The sequence below is a fragment of the Trichomycterus rosablanca genome, chromosome 23 (assembly GCF_030014385.1).
Source record: "Trichomycterus rosablanca isolate fTriRos1 chromosome 23, fTriRos1.hap1, whole genome shotgun sequence".
Classification (NCBI taxonomy): Eukaryota; Metazoa; Chordata; class Actinopteri; order Siluriformes; family Trichomycteridae; genus Trichomycterus; species Trichomycterus rosablanca.
This window is the reverse complement of record NC_086010.1, coordinates 18806123-18819738: the sequence shown is the minus strand read 5'-3', so window position 1 is coordinate 18819738 and position 13616 is coordinate 18806123. Positions and strand designations below refer to the sequence as shown.

Genomic DNA, 13616 nt, shown 5'->3' with positions numbered 1-13616 from the left:
GCAATGTGGTGCAAAAGAGTTTTTATTTAACAGCAGTCTGAAAAAAATCCACATTTGGACAATGACATAATGCATAGTATAGTAATCCATAGTAATGAACATAATCTATTACTGATTTAGATTTTTTTACGCAGATTACACAATCTCAAGCCCCTTTCACACATTTACATTAACCTAGTCTGTAGACGAACACAAAAGGCATTCTTTGGAGCATCACTGTCCATTAGAAAAACACAAACTCCTCTATATGATCTATAACTTGTTAATGCATACAGGTTGTGTATTACCTGCACGGCTTCATGCTTCTACTAGACAGTGCTACTGAGTCGAGATGCAAACATGATGACAAAAATAGGTGAGAGCCCAGTCATGATGATGTGATGTGGACTAATTCATAAGTAAATCACTTAATTAATGCCGTTTTTCTAAGGATAATCCAGTGCGATTATTTTACCTCACGTCATGTGCACCAGGTTGTTCCAGTGTGGAAAGGAACAACCATGTGAAGTGATGAATTCAAAAATGAATTGCAGCATCTCGGCGTATGGCAGGTCCAGGTAATTTGGTGTTTACGTGTGATCTGGGTGCGAAAGGGGCTGTTTAGGTATCGATGAGGAGCGGAAGACTGAATACACTGCAAAGCTGTAAGATGATCCAACTTCTTAGCACTCGCCTAAAAGATAAGAAAAGATACACTTCTGTTCAGTCATTTGGAAAATATTCTTACATTAGGGTTTGTTTGTTTGTTTGTTTTAGATTTGAGGTGTCAGTAATGCAGGAGCTGCAGAATAAAAGGGCCTTGTGTCCAGTGTTTCCCGGTTGAACCGGACTCTGAATGCAACCCTAATCAGGATAAACTGGTCGATGAAAATGAAGTGGTTGTGTGTGTTGATCTGGTAGGTGTTCCATTAGGTGTAGCAGTATTGTTGAAATCTTTTTAACACAAAATTATAGTGATTAATGAAGGGTTTGTGCTTTAAAGTGTGATGTTACCGTTTGGTGGCAGCAACAAAATGTTCTCGGGCAGAATGCCAGTCTCCAGAGAGAATTTCTTGAACTTACTCTTCAGGTCGTCACGCAGATCAGTGTTACGTGCTGCAAGAACAGAACAGGCGAATGCATTTATGTTTAAACGCGAACAGGTAATGAGGTGAGGTCAGTATGGTCTTTATAGTGCCAAAGAATCCGTACCATACAGCATGTTCACCATGTAGGTTTTCCCTCCTTTGGTTTTGATGACATGGAGAATGGCATACTCGTCTGATTTGGCCTCCACCACACGCATGTCGTGGTCACAATTCCAGCCTGGGAGATCATGAAGATGAGAAAGGTGGTCAATCGAGGTCAAGGTGGCTAGTTTGGCCGTATGTTTAGCACTTAGTCTAAAATATACGCCAATGCATGGACATCCTAATATTTTGTAAATTGAAGCCTATGCAATAGAATACAAAGGCTTTCAACATCCCAGAAGATTAAAACAGCTCAGTCACTTCAACTGGAATTAAATAAATATCTTTATTTAGCATAATTTCTCATTTGCTGGATTGCTAATACACGTTCATGCTGTTCAGCAGGCAACACAAACTGAATTTCATGTCACTTTTATTAAATTAAACTAAATTAGCACCAAGCGCTGCTATTTTCTTATAGTATCTGCAGGAGCTGCAAATAAGCTTTTCAACACTGTCTGGGCGGAATAACACAATATACACAAAACTCATATGTATATACAAGATAATATAATTATATAGGAATATATGATGTTCTTTTTTGTGTACAAATTCAACATATTTTTTTGTATCCTTGTCAAATACATTAGTTAGCAACAGTGATCACATTCATGGGTTGGTCACACACAAAAACAAATTATATTCGATCTGATTGGCTTTATTTATTTAATACACATATATTTTGATAGTTTTTATGTACTTTTCTATTTGTTTTGAGCTTATTTGTGTGTATATAATAACTTTATTATCAATAATGAATCCTAATCAAGTTCCCTCACGGAGTTTTACCACAGGGCTTCACGCAGGGTTGCCAGGTGCACCGTTTACCCCCTTGTTAAAGAAGTCTAAACTGCAGCCTTGTGGTTTTTAATCGTTTTATCTAAACATTTTGCTTAGTTTCTTTTCTTTCCCTTCTGTTATTTCTTAATGTTTTTTTGATCAGGCTTTAATTTGTGAGTCCATCTCTGTTTATACAGAACCAGGAACTTTAACTGGGTCTGAAGAACCATCCTGGTCTATTAATAGTCGGCCTTTAAAGTGTTATTTTATGATAGAATACATGTCTTATGTGTTGTACCAAACTGAATTTGCATTTCATCTTGCATTTAGTACCATTTATTCAGGATTCAGCCTGAATTTTGTCATTCCTGGTAATTTAGCCATCACTTTAGGCATGAATTAGCATTTTAGCAGTGCCTACTAAAATTTGGGAACTAAGAAAGTGTGTGTATATAAAGTTTTGTCAATTGGGTGTTTTACAGGAGTACACAAGTATTTACAACAATGTGTGCAGTTCTGACTTTGCAGTTTATGCAAAGTTTATTAGTGCAAAAAGTCTCTGACCAAAAGTTTTAATAGTGTAAAAAAAAAAAAACAAGCTAGCACGATCACGACTCCAGGCTGCTGCTAAATAATAATATATTTACTGCGTTTTGTGAGGTCCAGAACCAGCTGAACAACAAAGCTGTATAATAGTCTGTAAAATCTGCAAAAAGAAGTGAACTTACGCTCGACGTAGAAAGTGAAGCGCCCGGGAGTCTCGGTCTTCTTAGCAAGATAATCCATTCTCCAACACGAACCGTCATCTCTGAGGAGAAATGTCATTCAGAATTTAAACCTCTGGATTACTGTGACCCTTTAAGTTTAACTGCTTTCTGGGAGCAATGTTTGGGAAAGTGATTTAAAAAAACACAATGAACCAAAAAGTCTGAATGTTTTTGTACTTGAGATTGGTGGTGGACACGTCCAGATCTCCATCAGCTGTGGGATTTATGATGCTGACACCAGTCTTCATCGTGGCTTTATGTTTGCTAAACCATTCGGCATTGTTGGCAAATCCGATCATGTACCACTTTCCTTTCATCTGTAGACAAAAAGACAAACAAATGTGCATGAAGCTGTCGTACTCCTGCAGATTAATCTGGTATTAATAAATGACCTGACGAGGTGGCATAAATACACAGTATGGCTAAAAGTATTTGGACATTTGACTGTAAGTAATTATCATCTCACCTCCTCCGGGTTGAAGTCTTTCATAGGCAAAACCGCAGCCCAGGCTGTCATCACGACCAGCAGAACAGTGCAGAACCTCAGCATGGCTTTCATCCTGGATCTCTCAGTGTTTATGACGCGTAGATGAGACAAACTGGTACAGAGCTACTACAGGAATGCGCAAACTGGTCTCTTTTATCCTCCTGAGAGGCTCTTCTAAGACCACCCACCCCACCACAGCCCTCACTCATCCACTCAGTACTGCCAATCAGATGCTGCACAGCTTCTCTTACACAAGCAGATCACGTTGTGCATCAACAGGAGGACATGTGACTGAGAAAACTAATCTCTCGTGATCTGGACATGGACAGGGCTGCTGGCATCTCAAATAGCTCATAGTTTAGTCTTGCATAATACACACACACACACACACACACACTCACTTACATAAGTACAGTATATTGACAGCAGTTTTGTAAGCAGACTCGTTGTTTTTAAGTCAGTGTGACCATAATCAGCGACAGAAACTCAGAATAACGACAATAATCAGCAGTTTCAGCATCTTTATTGTTGGTGTTACATAAACATGATGTGTTCTTCTGTTCATGGCTGAGTGATGAGGTCTGGTTAGATCACATCTTCATGGTTGGATGGGTGTAAAATCCAGCAGTGGGATCTCTCAATAAGATCCAGATGTGCTTGGAATCTCAGGTCATCACTAAACCCCGGAAATAAAATCACAGAGTTTATAAACTGCTGCAGCTGAGATGGAATCATGAACGTCATTCTGCAGAACTTTTACAGAACATTACAAATCATTTTTATAATCTTGTGATCTCAAGATAACAAGCGTAACTTTTCTGGGGATTAAATGCATTCGTTTTCATTTTAATCAGGGACACAAGAGGAAATGACTGTATGTTTAGACTGTATGCTAAACGATTTCCAAATTAGTGCTCATCAGTGATCATTCTTGCCGGCTTTGGTGGACTTTCAGTTGTAGAACATCTAGAACATGTCATGCATCTGTTTGTGGTACCTGAGAACACACACTTTATCCAACATTAGAAAAAGTGAAACGTTTCTCTTACCGAGTGTGTGTTCTTTGTCTGCAGATGGACAAAAACCTGAAAAAAACCCACAGATTAAATACAAACACTGACTCTTATTAAAAACTCGCCATCCAGGTTTTAATTTCTATAAAATAATTTGCTCACCGTAAACAGGAAACTCAAAAATAACATCCAGTCCCAGATTCTGTTTCGTTGCCAGGTCCTCAAATTTATCCACGACGGCATCAGAGACTCTCGTAGATCGACCTTTACAAACAGGAACATGAGCTTTAAAGACCAGGGTTCAATTTTTGCCTTTGGTCACTGTCTGTGTCCACTGGATTTCAGTGCTGTGGTTAAAAAACATGCAGAAGGTGGATTGTCTGCTCTAGAGGATTGCTACTGTCCCTAGGTGTTGCTGAGTGAGTAAGGGAAGTAGGTATATAATTCTGCGATAGATTGATGACCAGTTCTAGCATTGTGCCACAACTTTTCCACGTGGCTCCCGCAGTGACCCTGTCCAGGATTAAGCTGGTAGTGAAAATGCAGTGGCTCACCCAGGCCCAAACCCAAGCAACTGGGCGTGTCTGAGGGAGGCAGGGTCAGTTAGGACTTCTCCTCATTTCTGCTGCAACAGCGACCTCAGGTGTCGGACTGAGGCGCCAGCACGAGCGGTGGAGAAACACATGGATCATAGTGTGACTCTCTGTATGTGATATGGATCTCTGTGAGAATCCACTGCTGACCAGTCTAACGGCTGGCCACTGTAGGGAAATTATAAAAGGGGACGTTTCAGAAACGTTACGTACCGTACAGTTTCATGGTGATGTTTTTCATCCTCTTGTAGAGTAACACGGTGTACGAGCTGTAATCTGTATCCACCACCAGGACGTCCGTGTTCTTCACCGGTATTCTTGCTGTAGTTACACATGAAGACATGAAGATACAACATTTTTGTACCAAATTGTACCTTCCACATACCGTTAAAGCTTTAGGGATTAATTTGGTTAAACTTTCTCACATTTGAGAAGGAAGATTCCCGTCATATTCGTGGTCTCATAGTCCTGCTGAATCTCCCAACACTGAAAATTACTGACAGAGAAAAATATCAAAATAAATGTTTATAAATCTGATAACTGTTTAGAATTATTTTTATTCTATTTTCACATTCTACAGCCGCTTTATCCTGATCAGGGTTGCGGCAAGTCTCAGAATTAAACAGTAAAGAGCAGGAACACGCCCTGGACGGGACACCAATCCATCATCATGTTCACCCTGAAACTGAATCCCATTTCTGACATGCATGTTTACTGGTTTGCTGCAAATACCAGAGCTGAGGTGGTACCACAGACTGGCGTTAGATTATAAGATTAATATCACGTGTCTATTTTTAACATAAAGATTAATAATATAGTGGTAGTTGTAGCATAGTGGTTAAGGTACTGGACTAGTAATCAGAAGGTTGCTGGTTCAAACACACCACTGCCAGGTTGCTGCTGTTGGGCCCTTGAGCAAGGCCCTTAACACTGAATTGCTTAGACTGTTTTCTGTAAGTCGCTTTGGGTAAAATTGTCTGCTAAATGCCGGAAATGTGAACTAATATCAGCATTTAGGTGCGGGTATTGCTGGTGTGCAACCTCAAAAGTATGTGGACACCCCTGATTTTTTGAGTTTTCACACTCAAACAAGTGTGCAAAACGCTGAGGCAGTTTGAGAAAGTCAAATTGATTTATTTATTATTTAAATAGCATTTTACTGGAAAGCATCGCTGTGCACAAAGCACGCTCCCTAATATCATGGTTGGATGAGTTTTGTTGAGCTTTGATCTCAACCCCATTAAACATCTTTGGGATGAGCCAGTTGTCAGAGCACAAATTCCTACAGACGCTCCAAAATGTGAGGCTCCATATCAGTGTCCATGATTTTAGACAAGTCGAGCTTAATAAAGAGCACAGGTTTTATATTTGTTGTATTACTTACTGTTTTGTTAAGGTGTTCATCTTCACTGGTCCTCCAGGTGAGGCTGGTGCGGTCAGGGTCATTATGGTTCCCTCCGCCTTATATCCATGCTCCAAAAGATACGGACACCTCGATGCCACAGTCAGCAGGTACCACTTTCCACTCATCTAGATCGGAAACACACGGTATTTGTGATGATCGGAGAATGAAGAACATTACACAGACCACCCCACAGCGAGAAGGGTCTGGGTTTGATTCCCATGTACATGCTGAGACTCTCTGTAAGAATCTGGACGTGTGTCGAAAGAGCCGTGTGCTAGTCTGCAGGCCTCCAAAAGGCCTTAATTTAGATCCTGTTTAATTCACACAGAAATACACAAACTGCAGGTTTTTAGACTGTCTGTTTATTTTATGTCAAAAATAATGAGCCAATTAATCACCAAATACATGCTTGCAGACGCACAATCACCTATCTGAGTAAAGGTATTCACACCCATCTACCCACATACATAGACTCGCACACTCACATCTCTCACCAACAGTATATATAAAGTGAATGTCGTGTGTTAATAATCTTACCTGATTAATATCGATGTACCGAGCAGGAAGCATCTCCTCAACAGGCTTTTCATCGGGTTTTTTTGGCTTAGGTTGTGGCTTCCATCTTTTCTTCTTCCCGGCGTCACACAGACTTAAAACCAGCGTCAACACCACCAACAAACACACGCTCGCACGTATCGTACCCGTACGCATCTTCACTTTGTTCCTTAGGATAAATAACCTGCGAGATTTCTTTGGATTACAGGCTCCGACTCGTCAGACTGTCACAGTTCGTTCTGTAGTGATTTCATTTGTGACTGCAGTTGGTTTCTCAACTCGCAGGGAATCAGGATCGACAGAAAACAAACAAAACGCCGAGTTTATCATTAACTGCTTTACTGGAAACCATCAGACAGCAGCCCCCCTTTCCAATCACCCCCCCCCCCCATTACCACCACTACTACTCATGCTCAGAAATGAACACCTATGTATATTTAAGTTTTTATGGTATGAATTGCAAAATTGGTATATTTTTTATGGGTTCCTGCAGCCGCAAGTTTCCAGACGTCCTGTCAGTCTCCGCTGATTGATCTAGAGTTGTTGAGCTTATAGATCTATGCCACACTTATTCTTATCCAATATACTTTATGTTATATAATATTTTAGGCTTAAATGTACCAATTTGTTTATTAAATGTGTGAAATCTGGACTGTATATCGTCGCTGTCCGATGAAAAACACGCATCTCCAAAAATTCAACTTTCAGGAAAAAGCAAAAACAAACCACAGATGGCGACATTTAGATACAATTCAGCACAGAAATAAAAGTATATCTTTATCAGGTCGTCGGTCCGTCGGTTTCATATGTAAAATGGACTTACGTGTACAAATATATATCATGTTTACAACCATGCAATTGAATAACCGGAATAAACTGTATAGATCAAGCATGACGCATTCAAGTCCTGCCTCCAGGACCCTGAGTTAATTGGATTGTATTAAGTCACATTTAAAAGCATCCAGTAAATATAAAAGCTCTTTTCTATCGTGTTCACACCCACTCGTGTTCTGTGAAGATTCTACACTGGACGGACGTGGTGGGTCCAAATTTAAGGACAGTTTTAACCTGGAAAATCTCTGGCATGAGCCTGAAGTGATGAATCTCCACTGGCTGCCAATGACAGACACTTTTTAAGCCCTAACATCTGTTCCTTAAAGGAGTGAGTATTTCTCAGACATTTAAATGTAAATGTTAATGTAAATATAATAAGCATTTGAGTTCGTTTGAAGATTGAAATGTATTTGAATGCTAACAGGCATTAAAACAGTAAACATACAGACAAGCAGAAAGAAGTTAAAACACAAACGTTCAAACACTATTTTTGGATATTAGCATAAAACTGAGCTCCGTTTCCCGGCGATACGTTCAGCGATGTTTTAGCACAAACAGAAGCAGGTTACACGGCGTATGGACACTATCAGAGCTCAGAGAGGAGAAACGTCTTTGTGAGGTGCTGTTAGTTTTCTCTGGGTTTAAAGTGCAGAGCCGTGCTGTTCACACAGAATCTCTGTCCTGTAGGATCCGGCCCGTCGTCGAACACGTGGCCGAGATGAGCGTCGCACTGGAAATAAAAAACAAACCAAGAAACAAACAGAATTCAGCAGTGTGTTAAAATGAAATGAACACAACATGGTGCTTAATTCTGAGACTCACGCTGAAGTGATGGATAAGAGAAACACTCACCTGTTTGCACAGAACTTCAGTCCCGGTGTTTCCGAGCGAGTTATCAGAGCGGCGGACGATATTGGCGTGGCTCTCGTCTCTCTCCCACGTTCCATGAGCCTCGAAGAACGAGGGCCACCCCGTTCCAGAGTCGTACTTGGATTCAGAGCTGGAATATCAATTCATGAATAAATTCTAGTGGATTTCATATTTACTATTCAAGACTGTGGTGATGTTCACGTCTCTGATTAACAGCATGTTTCTATTTGTGAATAAAAGCTCATTTAGTGGCCACTTTATAAGGAACACCACACTAAACCTTGGTAGGACTGTCTTTGTTCTTGATTGACAATGTGTTTGGCACAACATTCCTCTGAGACCTTGGTCCCGTCGCCCATCCTAAAGGTGCTTTTTAAAGTCAGATCTGTCATGTTTATGGAACCAGTTTAAGATTACCTGTGCTACTGGTACATCACATTAAAGTTCTACTGCTAACATACAAATCCTCCAATGGTCTTTTACATCACTTGTTCTTCTGCACGTTCTCTTAGGTCTCCAGAGTCCCCTAGTCAGTTCCAAAATTCATATTAGTTATTGTTGGTGGCAGATCATTCAGCGTTATGGGACCAAAGCTATGGAACGCATAACCACAACCTCTCCGCCTCTAATCTACATTTTCTTCTTTAAAAACTCAGCTAAAAACCTTCATTTTCTCACAGTACTCTCTCACTTCCTCCTCCTTTGTCATAAGTGTTTTTTAAGTGTATGTAAAGTGACCTTGGGTATAAGAAAAACACTATAAAATACAACATATTATTTATTTATTTATTATTATCAAGTGTTATCATGCTGGAAAAATGGACAGTAAATAATCGGTAGATACAAAACAAAACTGAGATCTCATCATCGTATTATTATCATGTCCTAAAACGATTTTCCACTGATTTATAGTGATAGAAGTATTGTTTAGGGTATTTATAGCAATTTATACAGAGTTTCTATAATGGATGATGTTTAATGTTGGTGTGTACAGTATATAAGTTATTATTTGCTTATCATTGGACTCAGAGTTCTGTAGATGAAAACAGACAGATTATAATTAATATTAATGTGATATTTCATGTTTTCCCGTGTGTGTGTGTATTACCTGAAGAGAGGCGCGTCGCAGCACACACAGTGGTACATCCCAACGTCATTGTGGTTCAGGTACATTCCACTGAACGGCTGGCAGAGAGGAGAGAGTTCTGTATTAACCAGTGTACAGAAATAAAAGGAATCGTGACTGAAGGATTAAATCCGTGTGCCGGACACTCACCACTTCGGTGGCTTTTTCTCTGGTGACCACGTACTGTTCTGGGGTCAGTTTCTTCTTCCAGTCCACACACTCGTTGTAACGGGTCAGTGACAAGTCTGGAAAAATAACAATTAAAAATGAATCAAGCATCAGTAGTCAGAAAGAGTCCAAAGTTATATAAATAGGACTAGTTTGACCTCCTCAGTTAAAGAGTCCAGGAAACAGTGGTGTTTTTTGCACAGCAGCCTGGCAAGCTGATAAAGCTTGCTCGACTGTACACAGTGTCGCCCATATTCCAGCAAATGTTACTTCATAGCAAAAAACTTTTTAGTGTTTTTAATGGATTTTGGATGATACTGGACAATCAGGACACATTTTCTCTCAGCAGTAAACATGTTTAGGGTGTTTTGCAGTAGGTGCAGTTAAACTAACCCTGTTTATATACACTTGTAATCTTAATACTGCAACGACATATGCATCCTTAAAACCACATCCAACAACCAGCTCTGATTTGGAATGAATATGTTCAGCTTATCAAGCTGGTGCTGCTGTGGAAGAATAACATGGTGAGAAAATGCATTGATGATTCCCAGATTTATATCTGTTATTATAATATCTAAATTAGTAATCGACTAAAATGATTGTTTACTGGAACACGGTTTATTTCCCACGGGAACGTTTTCATCCCTCTGTTGTCATTTCTGAAGGAACTTTGCACTCCTGCAATCAGTCACAGGCAGTTCATAAATCCAGGGGGTCAGTGAGGACATTCAGGAGGTAAACACAGAAAATCCTAACGATCAATCAAGCTGTTCTCTCTGTGTCCATGTGGGTTTCCTCCGGGTGCTCCGGTTTCCTCCCACAAACCAAAGACGTGCAAGTGAGGTGAACTGGAGACACTAAATTGTCCATGACTGTGTTTGATATTAAACTTGTGAAATGATGAATCTTGTGTAATGAGTAACTACCGATCCTGTCATGAATGTAACCAAAGTGTAAAACATGACGTTACAATCCTAATAAACAAACAAACAAACAAACAAAAACTCAATCAAGTAAAAGATGAAATAATTAAAGCCAGATTATGAAAAACAACAGACTAAAAAACAGCTGATTAATATTACTGCAGATTAAGTGCAGATATTTGTATTCCTCGTGTGTCTGGAAAGAAAGAAGCAAAACTGTGCATTTATTATCATTAATCTGCTAAAAAAGAAAACTTTATGTACAACAATCCTAAACAAAGCAAATTTACTAATGTTGTTGTTAATAGAGAAGTAATGATCTATATCAACAACCTAGAAACACATTCTGTATTAAAAACACACTCCTAAAAAGCTCCACGGGGGGCGTGTTCCATCAGCGTTCCTATTAATGTGGCTTTTTAATGCGTGGGGAACTGAGGACACTAATTGCTGCAGATCCGTGAGTGAATTTTTCTTCGTTCTTACTAAATACGAGACTTTTCTGGACTGCAGGCAGACCAGTCAAGCACACACACTCTGTCTACGGAGCCACACTGTTGGAGCAGGAGTTATAGCAAACTCATCATTGCTTGTACTGATCCTTTGGTGGATTCTCCTTCTTTTTATACCAGATCATGATTCCTTCACCTGGTGCCAACTCACCTGCTCACACTCTTTTTTCACTCTTACTTTACCTCGGTCCCAACTTGTCCCAACACTGGAGTGTGCTGCAGGCATCTAATTCTAAACATGTTTCTATTTACAAACAACTTTTCCTCTTACTTTTACTTACATTTATCATCTTTTATCTAAGATTTGAGATAATAAACAAATCACAGAGTCTTTTCTGCATTTACAAAATGTCCCAACTTTTTCTTGAAATGGGGTTCATACATTCAGCAAAAGAGATGCAAACTTTATAACACAATAAATATCTACCCTAAATGCACGGTTCCTATAAACTACTTGTTCTACTCTACATTCCTGCAGACAGAATACTTGTTGTTTACATGTTGCTCTGTTCCTGTAATGTAAGTAAATAAAGATGCAGAGTTCTCACCGGTCGCAGTACTGAGAGGTCGGACGAGCCCCCGGCTCTTGGACAGAACTGATCTTGTAGGACCTCCGTTATAAAAGAGAGGAGAAAGACGCACCAGCAGTCGTGCCATGTTCCCGAGCAGAGACTTTCACAGCCTGCAGAGCAGCACTAAAACCTTCAGTGAATAACCTTGGTGGTGATGAGTGAGGTTCCTCTCCCCCACTTGGCCTACATTCCCTCCCTCACCCGACAGCCAATGATCAGAACCTTGTTTAGAGCCGAAAATGCAAACAGGTCAAAGTTAATGAGTTTGAGCCGCAACGAGGATCGACTTATGCGACTAAAATGAATAATTAACAGCCATCGGTCATTGTTTTTATCTTATCATTTAGTTTTATTGATGTGTGTCATTTCTGATGATGAAATCTGGCAACCTGAAAACCCAAAACTTATTGTTAATTTAATTCTAGTTTGTGCATCGTTGCATGTGCTGTTGTGAGTGTCACATAATGCTGAGTTATAGTACGTTTATCATTTATCTGTAATAACCATGTCATCCTGACCTGGGGAAAATATGGCAATACACCCAGAACATGGTGCCAATTCATGTCAAATCATCATGCACTCGCCCTCCTTCTTACAACTATGGGCAATTCATTACAGCCAATACATCTTCTGCATTTAGGGCAGTTGTAGCCTAGTGCTTAAGAACTGGACTAGTAATCGAAAGGTCACTGGTTCAAGCCCTACCACTGCCAGGTTGCCACTGTTGGGCCCTTGAGCAAGGCCCTTAACTTAAACTGTCAATTGCTTAGACAAATTACTGTCAAGCTTTGGATAAAAGCGTCTGCTAAATGCCGAAAATTAAAATGCGTGCTTCGAAAGGAAAAAGAAAACCAGAGTATATACAGTGAAGACCAACATGGGCATGAAAAGAACATGTCAAACTCCCCACAGTCTGCATGGGTCTCATAAAGGGTTTTCTGGGTCCCTAATACCCTTAAAGAACATACTCTAAATGATTCCACTCTACCTCCCCACCCCTTCACACCAACTCTCTATAGTCTGACATCTATACAGTGCTTACTTTAGTAACATGGTCACGGTGCGAGAGTGCAAAAGTACTGAGACGCTGCTTAAAATCTCTCAAAAACACAGAATCTCTGCAGGGTTGATGAAGACTTTTATAGGAATCTTAATAAAAGCATCATAAATCTCAACCATGATAATTCTGTGTCCCTGTTTGTATATAAAATGTTCTGGTCATGTCATAAATCTGTTAGCTGCATTAATGAAATCATAAAGCCGAACCCCTTACAACCTTTTATTATATTAATCTGTGTATAATCACACTTCAGCCCTCAAACAGACATTAGAACACATTATTAACCCCAAAAGACACCCTGTGTGTGTCATTATAATGAATCTTTAATGTCAATTCATCCACGTCCAGGTCTCAGATGGTTTGGTACTGTGTAGCTGCAGGAGTGCCGCTCTTCATCAGGTTGCCAGGTCTGTGAATGAGGTCTATAACGTAGCTCTGAGGCTGAAGGTGAAATCTGTTCTCGTTCTTGGACGTGAAGGTGAGCAGAACTTCATTCCAGGCGCGATTATATTCTCCTCTCACCAAACTGCAGCTCACGCCCAGCCTGTCTGCCAAAACCTGCGGTACACCGTGAACAGCGCTGTTATTTTACTGTACCTGTATCACTCCACTGCAGTGATACGGCTTCTGTTTCAGTCAGCCGTGGCATAATCTTTGTGAATTTCCCCACTGTGGGACTAATAAAGGATTATCTTATCTTATCCTCATGAGGTTTTCAT

General features: G+C 40.0%; 4 protein-coding genes across 7 annotated transcripts in view; all 4 read right to left on the bottom strand.

The window, feature by feature from the left end:
• Positions 1-4: 4 nt before the first annotated feature.
• Positions 5-3406, bottom strand: ptgdsb.1 (prostaglandin D2 synthase b, tandem duplicate 1). The gene is made up of 6 exons (XM_062985940.1): positions 3243-3406; positions 2954-3093; positions 2738-2817; positions 1192-1305; positions 994-1095; positions 5-673 (listed from the first exon to the last, which is right to left on the bottom strand). Exons 1-6 carry the CDS (start codon positions 3333-3335, stop codon positions 663-665), a joined length of 540 nt encoding a protein of 179 aa, XP_062842010.1. The 5' UTR covers positions 3336-3406; the 3' UTR covers positions 5-662.
• A 363-nt stretch (positions 3407-3769) lies between these two features.
• On the bottom strand, positions 3770-7108 carry c8g (complement component 8, gamma polypeptide). The gene is made up of 7 exons (XM_062985936.1): positions 6812-7108; positions 6254-6399; positions 5295-5365; positions 5083-5190; positions 4439-4540; positions 4313-4348; positions 3770-3939 (listed from the first exon to the last, which is right to left on the bottom strand). The coding sequence occupies exons 1-7, from the start codon at positions 6983-6985 to the stop codon at positions 3929-3931; spliced, it is 648 nt and encodes a 215-aa protein (XP_062842006.1). The 5' UTR covers positions 6986-7108; the 3' UTR covers positions 3770-3928.
• A 942-nt stretch (positions 7109-8050) lies between these two features.
• msrb2 (methionine sulfoxide reductase B2) lies at positions 8051-11977 on the bottom strand. The gene is made up of 5 exons (XM_062985585.1): positions 11814-11977; positions 9810-9904; positions 9642-9718; positions 8516-8663; positions 8051-8393 (listed from the first exon to the last, which is right to left on the bottom strand). The coding sequence occupies exons 1-5, from the start codon at positions 11920-11922 to the stop codon at positions 8289-8291; spliced, it is 534 nt and encodes a 177-aa protein (XP_062841655.1). The 5' UTR covers positions 11923-11977; the 3' UTR covers positions 8051-8288.
• A 1225-nt stretch (positions 11978-13202) lies between these two features.
• The window catches only part of armc3 (armadillo repeat containing 3), a 378416-nt gene continuing 378002 nt past the window's right edge, over positions 13203-13616 (bottom strand). For all 4 annotated transcript variants that reach the window (XM_062985812.1, XM_062985811.1, XM_062985814.1 and 1 more), the window contains exon 18: positions 13203-13455. In XM_062985812.1, the coding sequence (XP_062841882.1) occupies positions 13249-13455 (207 nt within the window). In that variant the 3' untranslated portion in view covers positions 13203-13248. The remainder of the gene's footprint in view (positions 13456-13616) is intronic.

Bases quoted from the DNA above. Each gene is read 5' to 3' on its own strand.
- ptgdsb.1 (XM_062985940.1), bottom strand. From the start codon at position 3,335: ATGAAAGCCATGCTGAGGTTCTGCACTGTTCTGCTGGTCGTGATGACA. The intron at 3,094-3,242 runs GTGAGATGATAA...TTTTGTCTACAG, and splicing joins AAGACTTCAACCCGGAGGAG to ATGAAAGGAAAGTGGTACAT. The intron at 1,306-2,737 runs GTAAGTTCACTT...ATGATCTCCCAG, and splicing joins CTTCACTTTCTACGTCGAGC to GCTGGAATTGTGACCACGAC.
- c8g (XM_062985936.1), bottom strand. From the start codon at position 6,985: ATGCGTACGGGTACGATACGTGCGAGCGTGTGTTTGTTGGTGGTGTTG. The intron at 5,191-5,294 runs GTGAGAAAGTTT...GTGTAACTACAG, and splicing joins GGGAATCTTCCTTCTCAAAT to CAAGAATACCGGTGAAGAAC. The intron at 4,349-4,438 runs GTGAGCAAATTA...GGTTTTTTTCAG, and splicing joins TTTTGAGTTTCCTGTTTACG to GTTTTTGTCCATCTGCAGAC.
- msrb2 (XM_062985585.1), bottom strand. From the start codon at position 11,922: ATGGCACGACTGCTGGTGCGTCTTTCTCCTCTCTTTTATAACGGAGGT. The intron at 9,905-11,813 runs GTGAGAACTCTG...TTATTTTTCCAG, and splicing joins ACCTCTCAGTACTGCGACCG to ACTTGTCACTGACCCGTTAC. The intron at 8,664-9,641 runs GTAATACACACA...TTGATATTCCAG, and splicing joins TGCGACGCGCCTCTCTTCAG to CTCTGAATCCAAGTACGACT.